Source organism: Polistes fuscatus, unplaced genomic scaffold (genome assembly GCF_010416935.1).
Source record: "Polistes fuscatus isolate 324 unplaced genomic scaffold, CU_Pfus_HIC Scaffold9, whole genome shotgun sequence".
NCBI lineage: Eukaryota > Metazoa > Arthropoda > Insecta > Hymenoptera > Vespidae > Polistes > Polistes fuscatus.
Window position 1 is genome coordinate 7,982,576 of NW_025113173.1, and position 24,803 is coordinate 8,007,378.

Genomic DNA, 24,803 nt, shown 5'->3' on the forward strand with positions numbered 1-24,803 from the left:
CACACACACACACAAACACATACACACAGAGAGAAGAACTAGCATTGTGGCAATTTTCTTTCAACATGTGGTTTCCGGTGATACGCATTTTGTGAGCTTCGCACGACCTACATGACACGCATTTTTAAACCGGCGTCGAACTTTTATTTGACTATTTCTATCAAAATAATAAGTGCTACGATAATACTATAGAAAAAGGAATTTGTTTGATGGATAATAGAAAAAAAATGAGAAGCTCGACGCCAGTAACGAATATTATTCTTTCTACTTGGAAACTGACAAAACTCGTTTATTCGCAGATGTCTCACGTTTAATCTGTTGTTAACATGTTCGTCCAAGTCGTCGAACTCGGAGATAGCCGAAACTCTTCATCGACCTATCAGGAGCTTGTCATTTCCAGAAGCCAGTTCGATGGGTGTAAGTTACCGACATGTCATCTATTATACGCGATCGCGAAAAAATTCGACGTTCGTTTAATGGAACAATTTTCATTACTTTTCTCTTTTCATATTATCGAGAATAATAGAATTCATTAGTTCCAATTCAAACGATTGTAATTTACTTTAAAAGAGGAATTCATTATTATTTCGCAATCATAAATATTACGAATTACGAATAAAATAAAAATATACGAATATTATCTCATAACGTTGTCGAAGATAATAAAGTCAATTAATACAATAAAAATTCATTGTTCGGTTGATCGAATCTCCGGATCTTTTATTAGATCGAATTCAAATCATTCGAAATATGATCGCTTAAATTTTTGTATTATTCTTTAATCCGTTCCCACAACACTGATACAAATTTATGACAATGGCGCGTTAAACATTATCCAAAATAATCAAAGACGAATGCACTTTTAAGCAAAAAAAAAAACAAGAAAATCATTCTTAGGTTGATCGAAGGTTGAACCTTTCATTGGCTCGAATAAAATTCTTGATCACTCTTGAGTTTAGATTTAAAAAATGATCTCATCAAGGATGAAAAGTATAATGTCTGGGGAAACGTAAGATTTGAAAGCGATCGTTTCGATTTGTGAGAAATCTCGAGTGGCAAGGTACTCGCGTACCGGAGAAATCGAGGATCGATCGTTTTCTGAGAAAAAGAAATAGAAAGAAAAAGAAGACAGAAGGAGGGGAGGGGTGGGGTGGTAGAGGGGGGAAGTGGGATTGATAACGTCTATAACGATTACAGAAATCTAATTCCTTTCAGATCTTCCTCGCTATCGCGGTGCCACTCGAAGATCCCCAGAAATCGATTTCCTTGTCGTATTTCTTCGAAGCCAGCTACACTTTACCCTCGAACTTGTCGTACTTCGAACCTTGGTCTGCTAAGGCTTCCGAAGTAGAAAGAAAAAGAAGAAAAATAAGTAAGAGAAGCATCGACAGAACCACGATCTACCGGGTACTCGAAAGTAAATTCGAGAGGTAAGCTCCTATCGCGATAATACTTTCGAGAAGTCGAATACTTTCGACTAGGACGACGCGAATGAGAAATTCCTGCCATGTGCATAGTCTTTTCAACCACGACCACCACGAGTGTACTCCGTCTTATGAAATTTCAAAATAAGAAAGAAAATTCTTGACGACAAAATTTTGCCATCTTTTTTTTTTCTTCCAAGTTAGTTAAATCGAGCGTACAAATTAATACAATTAATAATTAACACTACATCCGCTGGAATCTTGTTAATAATTATGTCGATTATGATAAAAAAAAAGAAAACAAAAGTGACAATTTTTTGATTCTACTCTTTGGCCGATTTTCATCGACTTTAACCCGTGAGCCAGGCATTTAAATTCAAAAGACGTTTCTCAGGGTTGGAATGGGTAAAGGGAGAAAGGGAGAGAGGGACGGGGGATTGAAGTGAATTCACGGTGCACATACTCGTGAACGGCAAGCAACGGCAAGTTCGTCAGGAGAGTTTCTCTACCAAAAGTCGTTCCTTTCTATCTTTTGCTTCCTCTCTCTCTCTCTCTCTCCCTCTCTCTCTTTCTATCTCGATTTCGGTTTTACGAGAAAGCTCCTTCATTTGTGGAAACGACGACACGCTACTGGGATATAACGTATGTGCGAACGTGGCCCGAATTACGTATGCGAAATCCTCAGCAGTTAGAGTATGTTCAAGTCCAATGTAAATAGTACTTAGCTTGGGAAACAGTAACAACGAGCCAGAATAATTTCGTCTCGTTATCTACTTACCTTTATTTTTCTTTCAACGCTTATTTTTCTTCCATCTTTTTCCTTTTTTTCTTCATTTTTCTTTTTTCTTTCTTTCTCTCCCGACTATTTAGTTCTGGATATCTTGGAAGGGAATGCCTATTGAAGACCATATGCGAAAATTCTGAACATCCTTTGCATCACAACGGTCTCATCGGTGATATATTTCACGTCATTTTCACGTAAGTTTATTCAATTTTATATTATTAACCCCTTAATTCGAGCGGCGTACGTGTAACATTCCAATATTCGGCTCTTTTCTGCAATGTGGATCAAAATCCAAAATTTAAATACAAATTTTGATTGATTTTGTATTTTTTTCTTTTTTTGCCAAGACAACGTTCTAAAGTGTGTTTTTTTACATAGAAAAGAAATTGATTTTTTTGGTCGGTTTTTTTAAAAAATCTGTGCGTTTAGGGGTTAAAATAAACATTTTTATTGATTTTGTATTTTTGTTATTTTGTTTACCAAGACAACGTTCTAAAGTGTGTTTTTTACATAGAAAAGAAATTGATTTTATTTGGCCGGTTTTTTTTTTTTAAATCTCTGCGTTAAGGGGTTAATCTGTATATACATTTACAAATAGCATAGCATTTAATTAATAATCGTAAGTTTTTTGGCAATTATTTTATTGTATTTCTTACGAACTACTACCTATATATATAATTTCAAGGAAAATGAATATATCAAATATTCTTAACACGTATACGATCAAAGTTATTTATTAAAATGAATAATTTGATACTAAATCGACTTAACAACTACCCATCGGTTAAAATAATAAAGAAACTTTTCCTTCAGAATTGTTCCCCCTATATTAACTCGAGCGGGTATAATAATTTGATTAGGTGAAAAAGAGCGATAACTAGTACGGTTGGAACACGTTTTAACGATAAATCTTACCTCCCATTTCCGATGTTATAAACGTATTCCCCAAACTCCTTCATTATCCTGCTCGTTAATGAAATCATAGTCGGAGCCGAGAAAGTTTGCTTTTTAACCGTCATCAAATTATTTTCAATAGCCAAGAGGATATCCTGTTTATTTCATTTCTTTTTTTGTTCTTTTCTTTTTTCTTTCTCCGAGATATAGCAAAATATAAAAGGAAAAATGTTAACTCGCGTGTAGTATAAAACGCATACATGTAAATAAATTAATTTGCTACGTTACGAAACATATTTCTTTCGTGAAAAGACACGCGTAAAAGCTCTTGCAAACGTTGCACGACTACGCGATAACAAAATTCACCTGAAACTTATGCGAAAAAGATTAAATAATTTTCTAACTTCTTTTATCTTTTTTATGATAATCTTAAGCTGCTTGAAATTTATTCGGAAAGAAGAAAAAAATATAAGAAAACGAATGGTAAATCTTGGATCTACAATACTACTACTACTGTTTTAACGGAACACAAAGGAATAGTTTAATTTAGTATTTCTCAAATGCCAATAACAATCTACGAAATTCAATGGAATTATTTGTACGCTAACAAAAGAAGGAATTAACGATCCCGACAAATAAAAAAGCATCATTTTCTTTTCTCTTTTTCATTTGTAAAATACTACGCGTGAGAAACGAACCAGAATCTAAGAGAACGAAATTCCATTAAAACCATAAACGAACGAATTAACCCCATAACTCATGGATTATACAGTAGGATCGTAGTTGCGTTTATCGATTCGTCGATGATTCTAAATGCTCGTATTACGTCTGTTGATGAAATCAACAAAATTAAATAAAAATGGAAAAAAAGGATTTAATTGGTAAGTTTGAAGTTTTGTTCTTCGTTCTTCTTTTCCTTCCTACGTATTTTTTTTTGAAGGGGAAGGGGGAGGGGGGGTTATAATATCAAGGTGATATAAATTGAAGTTAGATATATACATACGTATACATATTGTCAAAAGTAAATTTGGTTTAGCCTTCTCGCTTTTCTACTCCTTTATATTGTATCGGTTAGCTTACCCATTCGTGTACTTGCAAGCACACATGAGACGATTCTTGCGAGCTCGTTTCTTCCCTCCTACATGTGTGTATGTGTGTGTGTATACGCGTGGGAGTATAAGCTTTCGAGCCAGGAACGTATGAATAAGGAAAAGAGCCTGCGGCCAGGAAACCCAACGACGCATTGTCGTTGTCGTTGTCGTTGTCGTTGTCATCGTCGTCGTCGTTTTCTCTACGAGAAACTCTTCTTCCTTTAAAATGAGAAAATAGATCGCACTGTTAAAAAAAAAAGATAACGTTCTTTTCTTCTCCTTTATTCATCTTAATAATTTTTGATTACACGAATACGGATCTGGTTAACTGACTTTAAAAAAAAAAAAACAAAAGAAACAAAAGAAAGAAAAAAACTGGGGTGTGTACTTATGTACGCACGTAAGAAGTTATACTTCTTTGCCGTACCAAAACGAATATAACCTCAATAACCTCAAAAATAACTTCAAAAAAAACTTCAAAGAAAAAAATAACTTAAAAAAACAAAATAATTATTATTATATATATATAAGAAAGAATAAAAAAAAGAAAAAGAAAATATCAAAATATAGATATCAGTCCACACTAAATATAAGAGAGATATATCGAATTACTTGACGCGTCAACGGCCATGGCACTGTGATAGCACTAGTTCCCGCTTCGATCATTTAAGTAAAGCAGCGCTGAGTACGATTAGTATTTGGATGGGTGACCTGCTTGAGAAAAAAGGGGAAGAAGAGAAGAAGAAAACTTCATGCCGTATACTTGAAATCGCTTTGCCGCGCGTCATAAATACTAACAAACTTTCATGGTGTCGTTTTTCCAGACGCTCGGAACAAAATCACTCCCCATTACATTTTCCCCAACGCGCCAAAAGAAGTATAACTTCAAAAAAGCTATTGTTTCATCGTAATTAACAACTACTTATTATTATTGTTGTAAATGAGCTGTTTGAGTTGGTCGAATTGTTTCAGACCTACGACTTCGAGACATGAGAAATTGCCGGGAGATATTGTCGAGGCCGAGTTGGTTGGACGTAATGGAAGCTGCTCGAAGTATCAACCGCAATGCCCCGTGGGACTCTTCGACTTGATTGGAGTCCTCCTATGAAGCTCGGAAAACCGCAAACGGGTTTGTCACGCCGCTACTTCCGACGAATATGTGAACGGGAGAAAGGGATCTGAGTGCTAAGGGCTGAAGGGCCGACGAACGAGACGAAGGCCACCCGATTTCGTCTGCGTTGCATGACAAAAATTAAATACCACGAGAATTGTTCATTTAAATCTAATTCATTTGTTTTCTTTCTTTTTCTTTTTTGTATTCTATCTTCTTTATCTTTCGAAAAGTTTATGTAAAAACGGAATATTAGATGTATTCATTTTAATATATTATTATAGTTATTAGTTAGCAATTTTATTTAATATCTTTCCATTGCATTACTCGACGACCCTTCTTATTAATAGCATTGGTAGCAAGAGGAAACCGTAAAACGATCATTTCTTTCTTACGCTCGTTTTCAACTTGATTAGACTTTCTCATCCTTAGTGCAAGGATACGAGAATGGCCGAGCCAGAAGACACACTCGCCACGAACAAGAGGAGGTAGAAGGAAACTGGCTTCCTCTCCGACAAGTAAACAAGCTGATTTTATCTACATAATGGAATTACGTTGGCGCACGTAACGCGAAAGTGGCTCCTGTAAAAAAACCAAATGTCACAACTTTCGGTAGAAAGAAAGGAAGAAAGAAAGAAAGAAAGAAAGAAATAAAGTCGGGAAAATTGTTAGAATAAAAGAGCGAATTTTCGTGAGATATTTTTCAAAATTTTAAATACTATTTGACCCTTATAACGAAAATATAAATATACATGACGGATAAAAAACTTACTTGATGGATTTTAAATCAGTCCGAAGCTCTACAAGTTCCACCCAATTGGACGAATATTGGATTAGATTATCGCAGCAAATATTCTGCATTGTCGACCGACCGAATTCATTTCCCCGTTGCTATCGAAATCACGGTTATTAAAGCTCGGCGATATCACGAGCCAGCGAACAAATCCTTCGATTAAAATCATAGACACGTATGTATACGTGGCTTTGATCGAGATTCGATTCGAACCGAGAGAAAGGGGGAGAAAAGAAATTTGATCGAACCAACAATGGACGATACATCATATGCGATAATAATTCGTTGTTATAACAAAATTATTCTTATTATTATCATAGTTTATTATCACAATAGGAACTTGGAAAAAAATGACATCGACGAAAAGTAGGTAAGGAAAGGAAAGTGCTTGGAAAAACGAGGTCTTTCCGATTTAGCAAACTTTCCTGAGTTTTCATTAGAGCTTCGAGAGCGTCGTACCAAAAGTGCTAGAGGGTAAAAAAAGAAAGAGAAAGGGGCCGAGCGAGGGCAAGCTGCTACTCTCACAAATCCTGATAGGGGAGCGTTATGTAGTCGTAAATCCCGTACTTGCAGGTGGAATAAATTTCGGAACATTCCCTGCTACTATCGACTTTCTCGGCATCGACGTATTCCCCGTGAAGATCGACTTCTAAACGCGATGAGGATGGTCTAGAAAAAAAAAAAGAAAAAAAACAAACAAGTCGAATCAAATAAAATAGGAAGATACACCTAAAAAAAACAAATCACAAGTTAAATGTAATTTAACTTTAACATAACTTTAAAGATAATTTAAGAGTCAATTTATTACTCTTCGTCGTAGTCGACTAAACGAAGAAAGGAAGGAAAAAAGGAAGGAAGGAAGGAACCATAACGTCAGTGAAACCGCGAATACATCAGGAATATATCAAGAGACACATTAATACACTCACGTGAACAGGATTCGTAGGATATCTCCAAGGACACCAGCATTGAGCTTCCAGGCCAGTCTCGTGGTTTCGCATATAGATCTGAGGAGGCACTGTCGAGCTGGATAGCCGATCCTGAAGGCACGCAACGAACGATCCATCATCCGGTTTCTCTCCTTCAACTATGTTATGAGATACATGGCGAATAGTAAGAAAAGGAGACAAATGGAAAACAGTCTTCTTCGAAAAATTCTAAACCGGGAGGGTAGAAATGCATATAAGTACGGACTTCAACCCCTTAAACTTTCAACTCCTCCCCTACCTCTTTTTCTTTTTCTATTAAAACTCTTGACACACACACACACACACACACACACACACACACACACACACACACACACACACACAAATGTTACTTTACTCCAAACGTTTATTCTTCACTTTTCTTTCCAGTCTGTGTGTGTGTGTGTATGTGTGTGCGTGCGTGTTTGTGTGTTATGTCTATTTGCGACTGACGAATGACGAGGAAATTGGATCAAGTTTAGGGAGAAAGATATACGAACGGAGTTAGTATGTTTTTGATGGAAAGATGGTAGTAAGTTACTGACTAAACTTATTCTTTTTCCTTCCTCTTCTCTCTCTCTATCTTTCTCTCTTTGACATATATGTATTTCGGTGTGTTTTTCTTTTTTTTTTCTTTTTTTTATTTGATTTACGATAAAATTTTAATATAAGAAGAACATTTGTTTTATATTAATAGAATAAATAAATTTGTTTATCTTCTATTTTTCTTGAAGAAGCTAAGCTAATCGCGAAAGATGATAGACTAAGGCAAATAGTAGATTTTCTGAAACAATCTACGAAACGTCTATTCGTTTTTGATCGATAAGATTTCTGCGTGACGTTAAGACAACTCTGATTGAAAATAGAACATTCACTTTAGGAAACCCTTGGGATATAGTAGGTATAATTAACGTCAAAGGGATATAAACGGAAATTTCGGATGAAAAATGACTTTTGCTTGTCCCTTTTACGAATCCATCTGTGTCAGAACACAAATACAATACATGTATGTAGCATGTAATTTTATTCTACGCCTGTGACAAATATTATTATAAAAATCAAACTTCCCTTCCCCCACCCCCAAGAAAAAAGAATTATACGAGATAAATCGAAGGGATTGGATAATGCAGGATTAAAAAGAAAAAAAAAAGGGGAAAAAAAATAAGCAGACAAGATTGTTCCCCTCGTCGTTGCTTTGAAAGCTTGAAATTATCTCGAAATAAAATTGACGATGTTGTTTGACAATCGATAGACATAGAATCAAAGGATTGATTTAATTAGCCTCGTTCGATGGTCGATAGTCACGAATGGCCCTTCTACGAGAACGACGACGATTCATCTTATCAACTTCGAAGATTGATTAACGTTACTCTTCGAGAATCTATTCGAAGCAGTCCCTGTCCTATCTCCCTAACAAGGCTCCTTCCGATGAAGCGACACATTCGTGCACTAGCCGCCTGATGAATCTCTCCTTTCTCTCCTCTCTATGTGCATGATTCTACCTCTCCACTCCCCTTCACCCCACAACCCTCTCTCTGCCCAATCTCATCTATACATAGACACGTATTCGTGTGCGTGTGCGTGCACGTATATGTGTGAAACCTATCTTGTTCCACGACAGATGCAAGACATTTAAATTGAATTTGGCAAGTACGAGAAATTTACATACTGACGTTACATCATCAGTTGGTGGTGAGTCGAATCAAGATCTTCGTCGTAAAGGTCGACGGTATCAGAGATATTAAAGGACTTTGTAATTTCTACGAAAGAGGAGGAAAAGGGGGAAGGGGAGTAGGGGAATCCAATAACTTTATTAAACTCGTTTCAATATTCCGTTAGACTACTTGCAAAACTTACTCGCGCATTCGGAAGATTTTTCATTCCAATTGTCAAGGGTTATATAACATTTTTTCCAACAATGGAAAATTAACGATAAAGAAGTTGTAGGAATGTGAATAAAATGAATATGAGTATGAGAAGAGTTCGCGTATTTTTGAATAAATGAAAAAGAAAAAAAAAGATTGATCTTTGTTATTCTATTAGAAGTATCGTATAAGATTTGATTGAATATTATTAGAATTGAATTTAATAATAGATCGATATAAGTGTAAGTCACGCGTAAAATAAACAAAAGTTCATTTGAATATTTTCAAACACCCGAGTCTCTAATATATTATCTGTTTATATACGTGTTATATACATAAAAATGTGTATACACGCTTTAATATAAATTGTCAAAGAGGATAAATGTTAAAATCTCTTAAAGCGAAAGAGATTAATCGTTTAAACTCGGTCGAAAGTTAAAACGACGAATACGAGCGTTGCGATCCTCGTTGATGATAAAAACAAAATTTACATCCTAAGTGGATGCTTTAGAAAATTAGTGTCCCTTCGCAAGGTTTATCGCGAGAACGAAATCTAACAAACTGTCCCAAGCTTATCTTACTCAAAAGGACCTATTTAATCTCTATTTCAAACGCCAGATTACACGGAGTAATCGTTTATAATACTAACGATTTAAATTTTGATTCCAGCATGGAATAAACCGTGCTACGATCTATGCTCCTTCTTTTTCTTCCATTTTTATTTTCTTCCTCTTTGACGTCTGATAAGTTTGTGTCTTCCTTGGTCGGCAACTTATAATTTGCTTCGAAGAAAAATGCAACCGACATCGAGTAAGTTGTAATTGGATCGTCCAATGGTATTGCAAGGGCAAAAAATATCTGAAAATAAAAATAAAATTCTTATATTTTTGTTATTATTAAATAATCAATATGTGCAGAAAAATATGAAACACCGTGTATATTAGAGAGAAAGAAAGAAATAGAATTACCTTGTCGATTTATCTTGAAATCGAGTGAACCTTAGAAACAAGCAGGGTTATCCCGAGTGTCTATTTTAAAAAGAAGCAACCTGTTATGTAGGCATAGCATGTAAAACCCCCGTTAATATTCATCCACAAGTTATCGCTGTTAACCGATAGGATCGAACAACCGGATGGCAATAACCAGAGAAAGCGGAGGTCGAGAAGGGTTAGTTAACTCCTTTACTTGTTGCTTTCTCGACATTAATGAGGGATGCCCAAGAAAGCGAGCTACCCTTATACCAGCAACCATCCAACCCCTAGTATTTCTTCGCTGTATCTTCGTCATAGTTATATTGCTACTTCTGTCATGTCAGAAATGTGCGGAGGGTAGAACAAATAAAAGAATAAAAGTAAAAATAATCAAAGGAAGATATTTTATTGTGACCCTTTCATCTGTAATAATACGCATTCGAAAAGTTGTATTATTGTATGAAATAAATGAGAAAAATTAAAAAAGAAATGTCGTCGCGATTTTTAAACTGCATTAATCACATTTAACCACAGACTCAAATTTCACCACAAATACCAACCATTTATTTCAAATACTAACAATTGTTAATTATAGAAGTAACGTTCTTATATATATATTACACTTATATTACACTTATATTACACATAGACTAAGGTAATAGGAGATACACAATGATGAGGTGGCTTGATAGGATTCAGCTACTAGCAAGCTGGAAAATAAAGTTGCGGTGGACTGCGATTAAAGCCACCCTCGCGTTGATTACTAAACTGAACGAGCTGGTACCTCACCGGTAACTCGTTACCTGTCTGCATGCATGCATGCTTGCACACATGCTTGCATGCCTCGCCTTGCCAGCCTGGCTGCCAGTCTCGTCGACTAAACCAGCCGAAAACGGAAATCGATGGCCTCGCTTATCAACGGCTACTCTCCTCTCATCTTTCTCTCTATCTCTATTTCTATCTCTATTTCTATCTCTCTCTTTAGTAAAATTTCTCCGTTTCGTCGATCGCGCGACAAGCGTGAGAAATTACTACGCCGTGATCGTACGAAAAATTCTAATTTTATCTTATATTATAATTTATAATATTATAATGCAAATACTTCGGAATACTTATTATATTTTTTGTTGTTTAAATTTTAATCGAATCGGAGATCTTATTTCATACATTTATCCGTCATTCTCGTAAATCATTATATCAATGATACGTTCCTTGATTTATTATATAAACTAAATAATCATATTATTATATAATCCTCGAAATATCTACCTGCTACTCAATTCGCGATAATATCAAAACAAATAAATGTGATTTATAATAGGAAATATACGTACGTGTACATATACATACATAAATATATATATATGGGAAATTTCGATTTTACAAATTCGATTAAGCGAATTACAAAGTGTGTACTTCCGGCCAAAAGTGCGAGGCTTTGAATTTTCCGATTGAAAACGACAAAGCGTTCATTAAAACATCGAACACGTACGGGAATCATGTCGACGGCATATCGAACGATGAATCGGTTCCTCCTCCCAAAACATACACACGCACGCAAAACAGACATAAAGATACATATACATAGACATGATGTACCAATTGCATTTGCAATATTATCGCGACGCAATCAGGGCACGCGGCGCGCCGTAGTTCAAAATGCCAAACGATATTACGAGCCCTTCGTCACTGGTAAATACGTACGACAAATAAGCACCACCCCCGTCAACGCAAATATTAATTAACACAAGCCAACGCGTCGTATTTGTCGCGTGGACTGTTCGAAAAGGCAGAGAAAGAGAGAGAGAAAGAGAGGAAAAACCACTAAGCTCAAACTTCCAATTACAAAGTCGAAAAAATCAGGTAGGGTGTATCCACCATCGATAAACTTACATTAGTATTATTACCAGACACCATTTTTTCCCTTTATCGTTACTCCCCTTTTTCATACTATTTTTGAACGAATATCATTTTATTAATATTGACATAGTTTAAATAAATTCTTACCCCCATCTCGCTTTCTTCCGGATAGGAAAGACTTCTTACGTGACGTCTTGCGATTTCCGTGATATTTCTTTCCATAGCATCGATCGATGCGAGAACGAACGAAATGACGAATCTAAAATAAAATGAATGTACTTTCAGATATTGTCCAACGTATATTAAGGCACATTATTATATACTAACTACTTTGAATAATAAAAGACGTATGATTACTTTATGAATAAATAAACATATACTAAATTTTATTAACAAAGGTATCCTGTATTAAATTGCTACACACACACGCGTATACATATATATTGCTATAAATATACATATAATACTTATCAAAGGGTATGGTGGTTCCTATATCAAGACGACGACGACCACGATGTTTCATTTAATATCTCAAAGAAGAAAAATATTTCCACTTAACTTTTCCATTACTAGATTTAATCGAGAACGATACGCTTTATTTACCACGGCCTGGGAAAAGATATCATTTAAAATTGTCCATCGTATTCGTCGTTGCTGTCGACGGCAGGTGGATAGAAAGACCGCGGGGTCAACGAGAAAGAGAATGAAAACGATATTTCAATCTTCATTCTTTTACAATTTTATTCGTTTATTTTTTAGGGGGTAACGAGGGGAGTGAGGGGAGTGAGGGGAGTGGTTAATCCGCACATCACGATGAACTGTGGATAGATTACTTTTGAGAATAGCGGTGTGTTTGGGGAAAATGTTGGGGGAAGTATATCGTCGTGCGGTATAGGTCATGAAAACAACGTTCTCTCCCTTTGGATAGAAAGAGAAAGAGAAAGAGAAAGATAGAAGAGGTGGGCTGATTGTAACTGGTCGAACAGACCAAAGAGAAATTGCATTTCCTATCACGTATATCGTCGTGCCTTGTGTCATTTCGTTTAAACAAACCGCATCCATCGGTCCTATGGAAACTTTGCTATGATACAAGGACATCGGCAAAGAGCTAGGGAACTACCTTTTTGATGATAACCAAGCCCCAGCCAGTTTGATTACTCTCTTGAAAATAATCCCAACCTCTGGACGAGCCCGTCTCGGTAAAGAGAAAATCTACGATACTTTTGCTCATAATCATCTCTCCCTCTTTCTCTCTCTCTCTTTTTGGTGTTTTTGATATATACGTATATAGGGAGGGTGAGATATTAATTTTATCCATTTGCATTATTAATCTTATCAAAAAAAATAATATATATTATTGATACTAAATTCTTAATTATTTTTTTATTCCGTACAATTTCTTCTATTAAAATCTACACCATTTTCGTATATTATTGGAAATAAATGGAAAATTATTTAAATAGAGAAAATAATGTGTCCACCCTATATATAGGTGAATCCTCTTATAACTCTTATTCATATACTAATACATATGCATAGCTTGATTATGTTAAATCGCGATACTGAAATCGTTGGATCCTGCATACCCTGTCTCCTTAAGCAAGCAAGTATCACGCCTGTTGGATTAATGATACGACAAGGACTCCTACCTACCTACATAGCTTCCTTTTGCGTAAATAAATAAAACCTAGCTTTCTGAACATGCGACGAACGATTACGCATACATATGCATGATGCAACTATTCATTACTACACAAATGTAAATCCAGCCTCGAAATAATGTTAAACATAAATTTTCTATCTAAATATTTCTTTATTACGTTTCCTTTTTCTAAATATCCTACGATATTCGTATGAAAATGAAATGAGCGAGAATTTTAACGAAAACGATTTAATAACCATTTCTCAAGTTTTATTTGTTAATTATTCAATGATCTACAATAATTTACAGTTAATCTAATAACTTTTATTACACTTGGAACATTTTTATTCTCACCGTATATGTGTTTACTTTCTACTCGTTTGTTAATTTCTTTTCTTTTCGTGTGTGTTTTTTTTTAGAAATATAAATTAGAATTCTTTTTTCTTATCTAAAATTCACGTGATACATCTTGGTTGATTTCTTAAAGTATGTTGGAAAGTGACAAACGTTAATAGTCGCGTACGATTTTTACGTAGCGATAGAACTTCTTAAACCAGCTTTGGCTTCTAAGCTTAACAACTCCGAGGACTCGTATTGAAAGGATTTCGTTGTTCCAAGAACGAGAAGAACGTGAAGCCGCAATAAAATCGTTTCAAGTGCCACCACGATCGGTACTCGACGAACGTTCAAATTGATGATAATGGAATCACTATCGAAAATTTCTTTTCTCCTCTCTCTCTCTCTCCCCCTTTCTATTTTTTGGTCTCTTCAATGAATTTCTTATTATTCGATTCGAATAATATGAGATCGTAAGGGTTTAATAAAAGGAATTAGAAAAATATTTCAAAATAATGGAAATAAAATTGAATTATTTTCTTAACGATTGGGGTGTTAGCAGTTATCCTCTTTTCAACCCTTCTCCTATCTCTTCCTTTCTCTTTCTATCTCTCGAATGTTTCCATTTCGAGCCCTACCGAGCTTTTGTTTTCGGAAAACATTTGCGAACGTTGTAAACACCGCTTATGTAATTATTCCGTAAACCGCGAAATTCATTGATATTTGTCCGAACAAATTATTTCATTATTCCTGCAAAACAATCCCAATGGTTCTCGATATCGGTATCGATTTTTCTTCTTTATTTTTTTTTTCACATATATGCATATGTATATGGGGTATCGACAAGGGAAACTTTTATCGCGATGAAAGAATTTCTATGTGGTTGTTTAAAACTAAACATTTTTTGAAGTTATACTTCTTTTGGCGCGTTGGGGAAAATGTAATGGGGAGTGATTTTGTTCCGAGCGTCTGGAAAAACGACACCATGAAGTTTTTTACTTAACCATGCAGCAACCAAAGCACCATGAAGTGCTTTACTTAAATGATCGAGCGAGAACTAATGCTGTAACCGCGCCATGGCTGTTGACGCGTGAAGTAATTCGATATATCTCTCTTATATTTAGTGTGGACTGATATCTATATTTTGATATTTTCTTTTTCTTTTTTTATTCTTTCTTATATATATATAATAATAATTATTTTTTTTGAAGTTATTTTTTTCTTTGAAGTTTTTTTTGAAGTTATTTTCGAGGTTATTGAGGTTATGTTCGTTTTGGTACGGCAAAGAAGTATAACTTCTTACGTGCGTACATAAGTACGCACACCAGTTTTTTTTAAACTAATACGTATCTCATTGGAAGTACATAAAATATCAGCAAAGTTACATATGGAATAATCTTAGGATTGTGTGTGTGTGTGTGTGTGTGTGTATGTGAGAGGAGGATGACGTCCTGTAACAGACACCTTAATTACAATCCCAAAATAATAATTCTCCATGTCCTTTCAACGAGTAAAAAGGGCAATCGGGGAAACGTCAGTAAAAACAGCCACATTTATATTTCTCAGAGGACCTGGCTGACTGCCTGCCTGTCTACCTACCCACCTATCTCTCCCCTCCCTATCAACCCTTTTGCCAAGCAAACCTAACCTCTTGCAAAACCTCTTTGCTCTTATATAATCGAATTCTCATCAAATATTTAATAAACCATTTTTCCCAGCAGTCTTTCGACAATTTCGATTCGTTTATTCAATTAAAATTTATTGACTCTGCGATCGATTTTATACTCGATGCAAACCCCCCACCCCCACTCCCGCCATTCTTTTCGATGATGAGACGAAATTGAGAAACATATAGACGAAAAATTGAAAAGTAACTTCTTCATTAATAACTCTCAATCTTTCTCATCTTTGAACGACCATCAAAGTAGCTGTCATCAACATATATATATGCCTATGATTATTAAAGTGGTCTAATTGTAAGTCAAAATTAAAAATAAGTGAGTTTATCAGTAATTTCAAACCACACTATTTTATAACTAAATTAATTCAATGTAATTTTCACGATATTGTCTAAAATGAACCGTTAGATAGTGTTTGTTATTTCAATATTATATAGAATTAATTTAGTGTTCCAATGTAATCCTTTAAATATCTCGAAACAAGAAATATATGAGTTAGACCACTTTCATAATTATGGGCACATATATATATTTTTGATATGTCTGATGCCTTAATTTTCTTATGAAAAGATTGAGAAAGTGTATGTTATGTAAAATGAATAATAACACTTTAAACTGCATGATACATAAAACGCGACAATTTGTATGCAAAAATAGGCATTTGCTTAGATAACGTTTATCATTTTTCTTTTCCTTTTATATATCAAAATATATATTATAACTTTGTATAAACAAAAAAAAAGGAGAGACGGAAGGAAGAAAAGTCTCGCTTAATTTATGAAAGAAAAATAAGAAGAAGCTTCGTAAAGGGCATTGGTTAATTAATAATAAGAAAATTGATAGCGTAAATATGAAAGAAAAGTTGTTCAAGATGATAGCGATGGTGGTAGTCATTATTATCTAGAACGGGCTATTATTAATTGTAGAATAAAGTAACTTCCTACGACTTTATATACGGTGTACTTAACAAATTTTCAAACTTATTTTTTTTCAAAAACGATAGCTAACGATATCTTGGTGTTTATATGTGAAAAATTGTTGATTATTTAAATTAAAGAAATATTCTTTCTTTTTGTTTCGTTACTCACACGATTGGTTTCATATTTTGGAGACAGGAAGAAGAAGAAGAAGAAGAGGAACTCCCGGAGAACACGGACGACTGAAGTGACAAAGAAATCAGCTTAGTTTCTCTCGAACTGGCACATTACGTAATCAATTTGCAACCGACGAGAGAGAGAGAGAGAGAACTATCGTTTAACGTGTTCCTCCGAGGCTGTAGACAAAACTCGTACGTGCGTTCTAAATGAATGAATTCACTAAATTTCGTCCTCAAACGAACGAGAATTTCTGTTTGAAAAAAAAAAATGAAAAAAGTAAAAAAATCTCTCAGTAAATTTATAACAAAAATTTATCGATTACGAACGAAGATAAAAATTATTGTCGACGAATCGAAGTGAAACCAACGATCGTACGTTCGTATGTTCATTCAAATTTATTAAACCGTTCTAATAATTTCAAAATATAGTACAAGTGTTATAAGAAAACTGTTACTTGAGATAAAATTTATTGCGAAAAAGTTCAAACAGATGTATAGAATAAAAAGATAAATTGCAAGAAAATAAAATAATATACCACACACACACTCCTTCTTCCTTTCTCTCTTTCTCTCTCTCTCTTTCTATATATATCTATAAGCGAGTTGTAAATCCCATTTTCATCGTCAACGAAGGGTACAATGAAAAGTTGGTTGGTTTTACGACTTTGTAGTTGGATTTGTAAGACTGGCCAGTTTCCGAGGGGGTGGTGGTGGTGGTGGTGGTGCTACTCGAGAATAGCCGGAGAACTGGACACCGCGTCCTGACATAGCGTTTCCTTCGAACGTAGTTATAGAAAACTCAATTTAGGAAAACCGTCCGATGGATTTCCGATCTCGCGTTGAATCGTATATAGATATACGTAAGTGAATAACGCGTAACTGCCTTCGATTTCAATCGTTTCGCATTGATTCTTTTTTCCTTTCCTCTCCTTCGAACGAAAACCGAGAGAAAGAGAGAGAGAGAGAGAGAGAGAAGAAAGGGGAACAAAATAGATAAAAATAGTAAAAAAGTAAAATAAAAATCCATGATAGTTTTTGACACATCCTCTCTTCTACCATCTATCTGTCCTATGAAAAAATAATATCGGATAGACTAGACGAGTGACATCTTATAAATCTCCTGATTTATATAGTAGAAACGATCATATTTTTTCCCAATCTCGATTTAAATGATTTTAGAAAGAATAAGAAAGAAAATAGAGAGAAATAGATAGTTTCATTACGAAGGATAAGTTATTATATTTTATATTCATTTACAACGATGAATTTGAAATATATACGTTTAAACAATGTTCCCGTTAGTTTACTAATATTCATTCTCAATATTTGAGTATACGCAGGGCCGCGTCAATCCGAACGTCCCACCCTGTATATGGAAATCCCTTAATGGGATGGAATCGATCGGTCTTAAAAAAAACTTGAATGTTTATTAAAAATTTCAAATCTCATTCGAATAAAATCAAATTACAAAATAAACCTACGTAAGAAACAAAACAAAAATTACTTTGCATTTATTTATTCAATATTAAATATTCATAGAATAATGAAAATCAAATATTCTTGGATAATTAAAATCAAAATTATTCCCGGATAATTTAAAATCGTTCGAATTTTGTGTGTAATCGATGATTATCGTTTAAAACAATGGACGCGTAGATTAAATAAATAAATCAAACTATCTCATTCTTTCTTTATATCAAAGGCTGGTATAGTAAAAAGTCCGTTATTTTTATGTTCAAAGATCGTTAAGATCCGTTTTACTTTATCTTATAAACGTCGATCCGATTTATATCCTGTTTTGGAAAGAGAAGGATAACGGATCGATCGATTCGAAGCATCGATGCTTTTTCGTGCGAAGATTATCGGCACTCCCGGATAAACTCACCTTCTCAATCAACTTTATAGACGAATTTTATGGGCTTTCGATAGATAACCGTTTTAAAATCCGTAAAACGAATACACGTTCCTCAATCGTTATAGATCATGTCCGTAAACTATTCACCATTTCTATACCGATAAATTAATTTGGAATAAAAAAATTAAATTAAAAAAAGGGAAAAGAGAACTTAACCGTGAGAAATGTCGGTGAATTAACATTTGGTCGATTAATGAGAAATCGATTCCCCTTTGTGGTTAAACCCGTTGGTGTTTTAACTACGTATGGTATTCGATGGACCCCCTCCCCCTCCCCTTCCCCATGGAAATTGGTACGTTCCTCCCTTAAGGGCTGACAAAGCTACTTTAGCGAATAACCCGAACGTCTGGGAACAATCCGAGTTGAATCGTCCTTATAAACGATCATTGAGACAAAAAGAATGAAAGAAAAAAGAAGGCTCTGAAGGAAAGGGAGACATTAGTAAGAGTGGTTTGAAAAATAATCCGCAAAAAAGAGAAAAATAAAATGAAAGAAAGGGAGATAGTTTTATCTGTAAGAAATATCGAATTCAGTTGAACGATCGTATTAAACATAAAACAAAAGAAAAAACAAAAAAAACCGTATCATGAAATTCAAAACGTCATCGTCGGCTATGCGTTAAGCCGTTTGTGGAAAATGATAGAAAGAAAGAGAAAAATACAAAAAAAAAAAACCCCAGAAAGGGGTGGAAAATATGATACGCTATTAACCCTTGGTCGATGAGAAAATCTCGAGACGTTTCCGCACTTTTTTCCACGTTCACAATTTACCGTGTGAGAAAATAAGAATCCCTTTTTTTGCAATGATCATCGATCGAAATAGAACTTTTCAATTAATGAATATTTTTTGTTAAAACACACACACACACACACACGCAAACAATGGAGGTAGAAGAAAAGTCAGGATAAGAGAAAAGTAGGAAAATTTAGAAACTAAAACGTACAGTAAGAAAACGATACTGAAACAATCACGACTTAAACGATCTTTCTTATTGCTCTTTTCTTTTAACTTGCAACTCGTAGAAAGAAGATTGATGAATCTTGGCTTAACAATAAGAAAAATTGTTTAAAATTTATGCGAGTATAGGTGCCTGCTGTTATATATTCAATTTAAAAGAGTTTTTTTTTCTTTTATTATATAACAAAAAAAAGACACAAACGAAGTAAATATTTAAAAATACATTGTACGCATATTCAATATATTAATTTCATTTATTTACATACACGTAAATCTACATGATTCGTTAAATAAATAATTTGATCGCGAAAAATATGAGAAATCGAAACATTCGTATGAAAAAAGAAAAAAGTAGTTTGAACAATAGTACGATCAAAATGAATTATGTTCGATAACTGTAATAGGAAATCAAGTGAAAAAAACATTCTATAATTGACCTAACATTTCATTAATCTTTTCCCGAAGGTTTTTCCTCGAGAGAAAAGTTGCTTGATTAGAGAGACACGGTTGACGTTTGTCGAGACGAAGAAAAAACTGTTCGAGGGAAGCAGAGGGGAGATAAGGGTAAGGTAAAAGAAAAGTAGCGTTGGTTGAATCAACTCGACTCGACTTAACTTTCCCCGACTTGATTGATTGAAGACATCGGGTTAGATTTTTTGCGATCATCTTATTTTCAAAAATTAGAAAAGTCAGTTTACTATTATGACGTTTCTTCTTTGCAAAGAAACAACATTTGTTTTATTATATATGTTACCGGAATAGTGGGAAATCCGGCAATGCTAGCAATACCCCGGCATTGTCCTCAATGCAAAGCGCCTTTTGACAAAGTCGGAAACAGAAGAATTGTTAGGGACATTTCCTAAGCATTTAACATAATATGTTAATATATATAAATAATAAAATAATATGTTAATATATAATAAATAATAACAATGTTATTTAGGCAATATTGAAAAGAATACATTATCGGGCAACAGGTACACAGAGACATACGCAACCCCCCCTACAAACAACCTACACCCCACTCCCACACACACACACACAAAAGCGAGCATGGTGGGGGTGTTGAAACTGTGCTTGTCATTATACTATGCGTACCTTTATAAACTGAACTTAGTTAATGTTGGTGTATTATTATGTAGAACCCACTATTATTTATCGTAATAGAAGAATATTACATTTTGACTGATATTCATAGAGATCACCATGGAAAATCTGTATCTTTTGTTCCTTATCGTATCGGAAGATAAGCGGGTTTAGAACAAAATATTTTACATCTGGTTTTTTACTTTACCGGTTTCTCATGTCTTACTCTTAATAAATTTCTAGGAAATGTGAGAAATATGAATACATTTCCGACTTTGTCAAAAGACGCTTTGCATTGAAAACAATGTCGGGGTATTGCTAGCATTGCCGGATTTCTCACTATACCGGTAACATATATACCTAAAAGCTTGAGCTAACAATAAGCAACAAGTTTTTGAAAATAGATAACCGTAGGGATCATACTTTATAAGAAGACAATCGAAAATCGATAATGGGATAAGACGACCTACACGACAAGAACAACCAACCCCTTCCCTTTAAATACGTGAGAAAAATCGGACAATGCACTTAGGATGTAGAACAAATTGCAACACCTTTATCGTTCTTATAATATATCAATAAATAAAAAGTAACCTATAAATATATAAACCCTTTTGAATTGTTTAAATCAACGGTAAAAAAAATTTGATAATTTACAAATAAAAATTGAATCTGTTCAGAAGCTCCGTAAGGTGCGTGTAACAAAAAAATTTAAAAAAATAAAAAGAAAAGGAAAAGAAGAGAAAGAGAAAACAATTGTAAGACAAAGGGTGAACAAGTTGGAGGAACGTGACGTGGAAAAAAAATGAAAAAAGAAATTGTTCTCTCGCGAATCGGTTAAAAAAGTCTCGAAAAGTTCGTCGACGTCGACGTCGACGTCGGCGTCCTGAATCGACGCCGTGAAACGGACGACGATGAGACGGTTAATTACGCGCTAATTAACGTTTCGAAAGATCCTCTCTCTCTGCGTTCTCCTTTTTTCCCTACTTCTTCCCTTTCCATTTTCCTTTTCTTTCTCCTTTTCTCTCTTTTCCTATCGCCTCCTAGTAATCTTTACGGACAGGAATGTAATTAGTTTTTCGTCGAATCGATGAAGAATACAACGACGACGACGACGACATTTTCTATTCTCGTAAAAAAAAAATTAAGGAAAAAAGAAAAGTAAAGAAGAAGAAGTAGGAACCTCATAAAACAGTTTTTTACGTGTTAGTTTTACGAAATTTCCAAAGGGAGAATAATATCGAACGTTTGATTAACACGACGATAAGAATCTAAGGATTCTTATGTTTCATATGTTCATCCCTATACATGTGAGGGTTTTTTTTACGATAATATCTCGAATTTTGGTTTCGTATACTTTTCCTTTGTTGAATTAATGAATAATCTTCTTAACCACACGTTCACTAGATTTGATATTAGTTGGTTTTACTTATGTTAGGATTAGACCAACCACCATCGAGCATATTTCTCTCTATACATACGAGGTCTGTTCAAAAAGTATCGCGAATTTTGTGTGTTTCTTCAAAAATTATTTATTTATTCATGAATATCTATTTTGTCCCCTTTCAAAGTAATCCTCATCAGATATTATACACTTGTGCCAAGGTTTCTTCCAATCCTCGAAACACTTCAAACAATCATTTTTAGTGATCTTGTTCAGCTCCTAATTCGATGTTGTCTTTATCTCCTCAATCGTAGCGTAGCTTCGTCCTTTCATGGGCTTTTTCAGTTTCGGGAACAAGAAAAAGTCACAGAGGGCCAGATCTGGAGAATACGGAAAAATTCGCGCACAAGCAACGATGTGTGAGCAGGGGCGTTATCATGGTGCAAAAGCCGAAAAATAGGCAAAAATCGAAGACGAGCCAAAACACGTCCAAGCAAAATAGCTGTCAAAAATTAACTGAACATTCAAAATGGCCGAACTTGTTAACATAAGTGAGGGACATGAGTACCAACATAAAGCCAAAAAAAAATTGAAAATCGAATAATATACGTAACCCGCGGGAATTCAAAATTCGCGATACTTTTTGAACAGACCTCGCATATGTATAGCATGGTTCTATGACAATAGGAAAAAATACCATAGCTATTTACAAGATGGCAATGGAGTGGGTGTTGGTTGACCGAATGTAAAAAGGGTTCTAAAGGAGATTGGTGGTAAAACGTGGAAGGAGGTGATATTCGGGAGATTGAACGCGTCAAGGTAGGAAAACAATAGAACCAAAATGGCAGATAGGTGGGAAAATTGTTGACCTCTCGAGGATACCGTTCTCGTATTTGGGAGACTAAAGAATTTATAAAAAAAAAATACTCGCGGACGGTAGTGTTGGGAGTGTGGTTAGGGGTGTGTGGGGATAGTGAAGGTGATGGTGAAAGGGGAAAGGGTAAGGCAGGAATGGGGAACGCGGAGAAAAGAGATTGGCTCTCGCTTTTGCGAGACAATAAAGGAGAGAATCCGAATAATATTTTCTGGCCGCACTTCAACAAAAATAATCTCTCTCTCTCTCTCTTTTTCTCTTTTTCTCTTGTTCTCCTTTTCTCTTTCTATCTCTCTGGGAAGAGGATTAAAGACGACGAGATCTACGTGGCTACCGGTTGGATCTTTCTTTCTTTCTTTTTCCCCCTCCCCCCATCTCTTTTTCCATTTTTCTTCTTGTTTTTTCTTTTTCCGAGGAGAAAAATCCGAAAAGCAGGAAAAAATATTCTCACGGTTATATATGTGTCTTAGTATGCATCTCTACGTGACACATTGAAAGAAATAGAGAATCGTGTTGGAAATTCGGATTAATTCAAGATGTAAAAAAAAGAAAGAAAAAGAATTGGACATTATCCTTTTACAGGTTGAACGTCGATAAGAGTAACCACAAGTGTGACATTTACAAAGATTCAAACTCTGTACTTTCTGATAAAAGTAAATTGTAATTAAAACAAAACAAAACAAAACAAAACAGAAAAGAAAAACAAGGGAAAAAAATATAACGATAAATTATTCTTGTTCGCGATGTATCTAGTATTCATGAAAAAAAGAGAAAAAAAAAAGAAAGAAAAAACATGGTAAAGACGGACAGAGATAGAATAATTAATCGGGTTAAACGATGAGATTTCCACGAGTGTTCCATATCGTGTTCACCATTCTAAAAAAGAAGAAGACTGACCTTCGACTCTTTCCCTTTTTATCTTTGTCTTTGTCATCTCGAGTTTTCTCACAACTCCAAGGGTCGCTTAAAAGCGTTAAACGACGAATCGACCAGCAGCAAGCCACAGGACGATTAATTTTGCAAATTAAAACGTCCTCGTCAAGAAAGGGAGGGGGCAGAGGGGATAGAGGGGAAAGAAGAGAGAGAGAGAGAGAGAATAACCGTTAAAAGAATTGTAATTCTACCATCGTGTCTTACAATATCCTCGCTTTTCCAATTATCCTCTTATTCCAAAGTCCGCCAAGAGCAGATCGTTGTGCTAAGCCATTCTTTGATTTATTCACCAGATTTTGACCTAAGAATCATTCGAGTTATCGGTTTTGCAACAAAATCCTCTTTAACGATTATTATCATAATAATATTATATTTCAATATGTGAAATATACTCTTTCATTTGATTGATCGTTATGATATAACACATGTGAAAAGAAAAATAAATCAAATATAAATATAATCATCGATAAATAAAAATAATATTATTATTAAATTGTATAATATATTTGAATAATAATAATTTAAGATAACAATAATAAATTCCTGTGGGAATGAACTTTAACTTTATCCACCTATAGTGAAAAGTATTAGAAAACTTTGAGAAAAGAAAGAATATCGAGCTTGAGCAAACGATTTGTCAGAGTTTGCAGGGAACGGGGAGGGGAAGAGTAAAAGCTGAAAAGTACTTCGCGAACGAGGTTGGCTAGCCAAAAGGGTTGATCCTAATATCCCCGAAAATGGGAAAAGAGGAAAAATGAGGGGATAGGGTTGGAGAAATTTAATGGTACGCGTTCGAGTGCCGATTCGAGCCCGAAAATTGTACCACCTTGTCGTTAATATCCGCTCCATTACGTCACCGTAAGGAATCAATTCTCCTCGTAGAAAAAAAAACACTAATTCTTATTCACTTATAATAAAAAATAATATTTAATCGATATATTTGTAAATTAAAATATACATAAATAAAAGTGTTTCCTGCAAATTATTGTTTTTCTTTTATTTTTTCTGTAAAATCGACACGAATTTTGTAGGCAATCGAATATTATGCTACGTTGTAGTATAACGATGATTCGAAGGAAATATTCTTTATACCAAAGAAAACATATTGACGATTCCTTTGCGAAAATCTTCCATCTACGT

At 34.6% G+C, this 24,803-nt stretch overlaps 2 protein-coding genes and 1 long non-coding RNA gene across 3 annotated transcripts in view; 1 reads left to right on the forward strand and 2 right to left on the reverse strand.

Moving 5' to 3' along the window:
• On the forward strand, window positions 1–5,602 carry LOC122525324. The gene is made up of 5 exons (XM_043648044.1): window positions 1–91; window positions 300–417; window positions 1,216–1,430; window positions 2,295–2,402; window positions 5,166–5,602. The coding sequence occupies exons 1-5, from the start codon at window positions 66–68 to the stop codon at window positions 5,299–5,301; spliced, it is 603 nt and encodes a 200-aa protein (XP_043503979.1). The 5' UTR covers window positions 1–65; the 3' UTR covers window positions 5,302–5,602.
• On the reverse strand, window positions 2,257–4,266 carry LOC122525325. Its single transcript, XR_006305752.1, has 2 exons — window positions 3,124–4,266; window positions 2,257–2,480 (listed from the first exon to the last, which is right to left on the reverse strand). It is a non-coding gene; the product is annotated as an uncharacterized LOC122525325 (long non-coding RNA).
• The window catches only part of LOC122525323, a 20,661-nt gene continuing 1,440 nt past the window's right edge, over window positions 5,583–24,803 (reverse strand). The window contains exons 2-6 of the mRNA XM_043648043.1: window positions 11,909–12,020; window positions 9,580–9,788; window positions 7,027–7,137; window positions 6,077–6,766; window positions 5,583–5,886 (exon numbers count right to left, since the gene is read on the reverse strand). Coding sequence (XP_043503978.1) covers window positions 6,619–6,766; window positions 7,027–7,137; window positions 9,580–9,788; window positions 11,909–12,020 — 580 coding nt within the window. The 3' untranslated portion in view covers window positions 5,583–5,886; window positions 6,077–6,618. The remainder of the gene's footprint in view (window positions 5,887–6,076; window positions 6,767–7,026; window positions 7,138–9,579; window positions 9,789–11,908; window positions 12,021–24,803) is intronic.

Bases quoted from the DNA above. Each gene is read 5' to 3' on its own strand.
- LOC122525324 (XM_043648044.1), top strand. From the start codon at position 66: ATGTGGTTTCCGGTGATACGCATTTT. The intron at 418-1,215 runs GTAAGTTACCGA...AATTCCTTTCAG, and splicing joins CAGAAGCCAGTTCGATGGGT to ATCTTCCTCGCTATCGCGGT. The intron at 2,403-5,165 runs GTAAGTTTATTC...GAATTGTTTCAG, and splicing joins ATATTTCACGTCATTTTCAC to ACCTACGACTTCGAGACATG.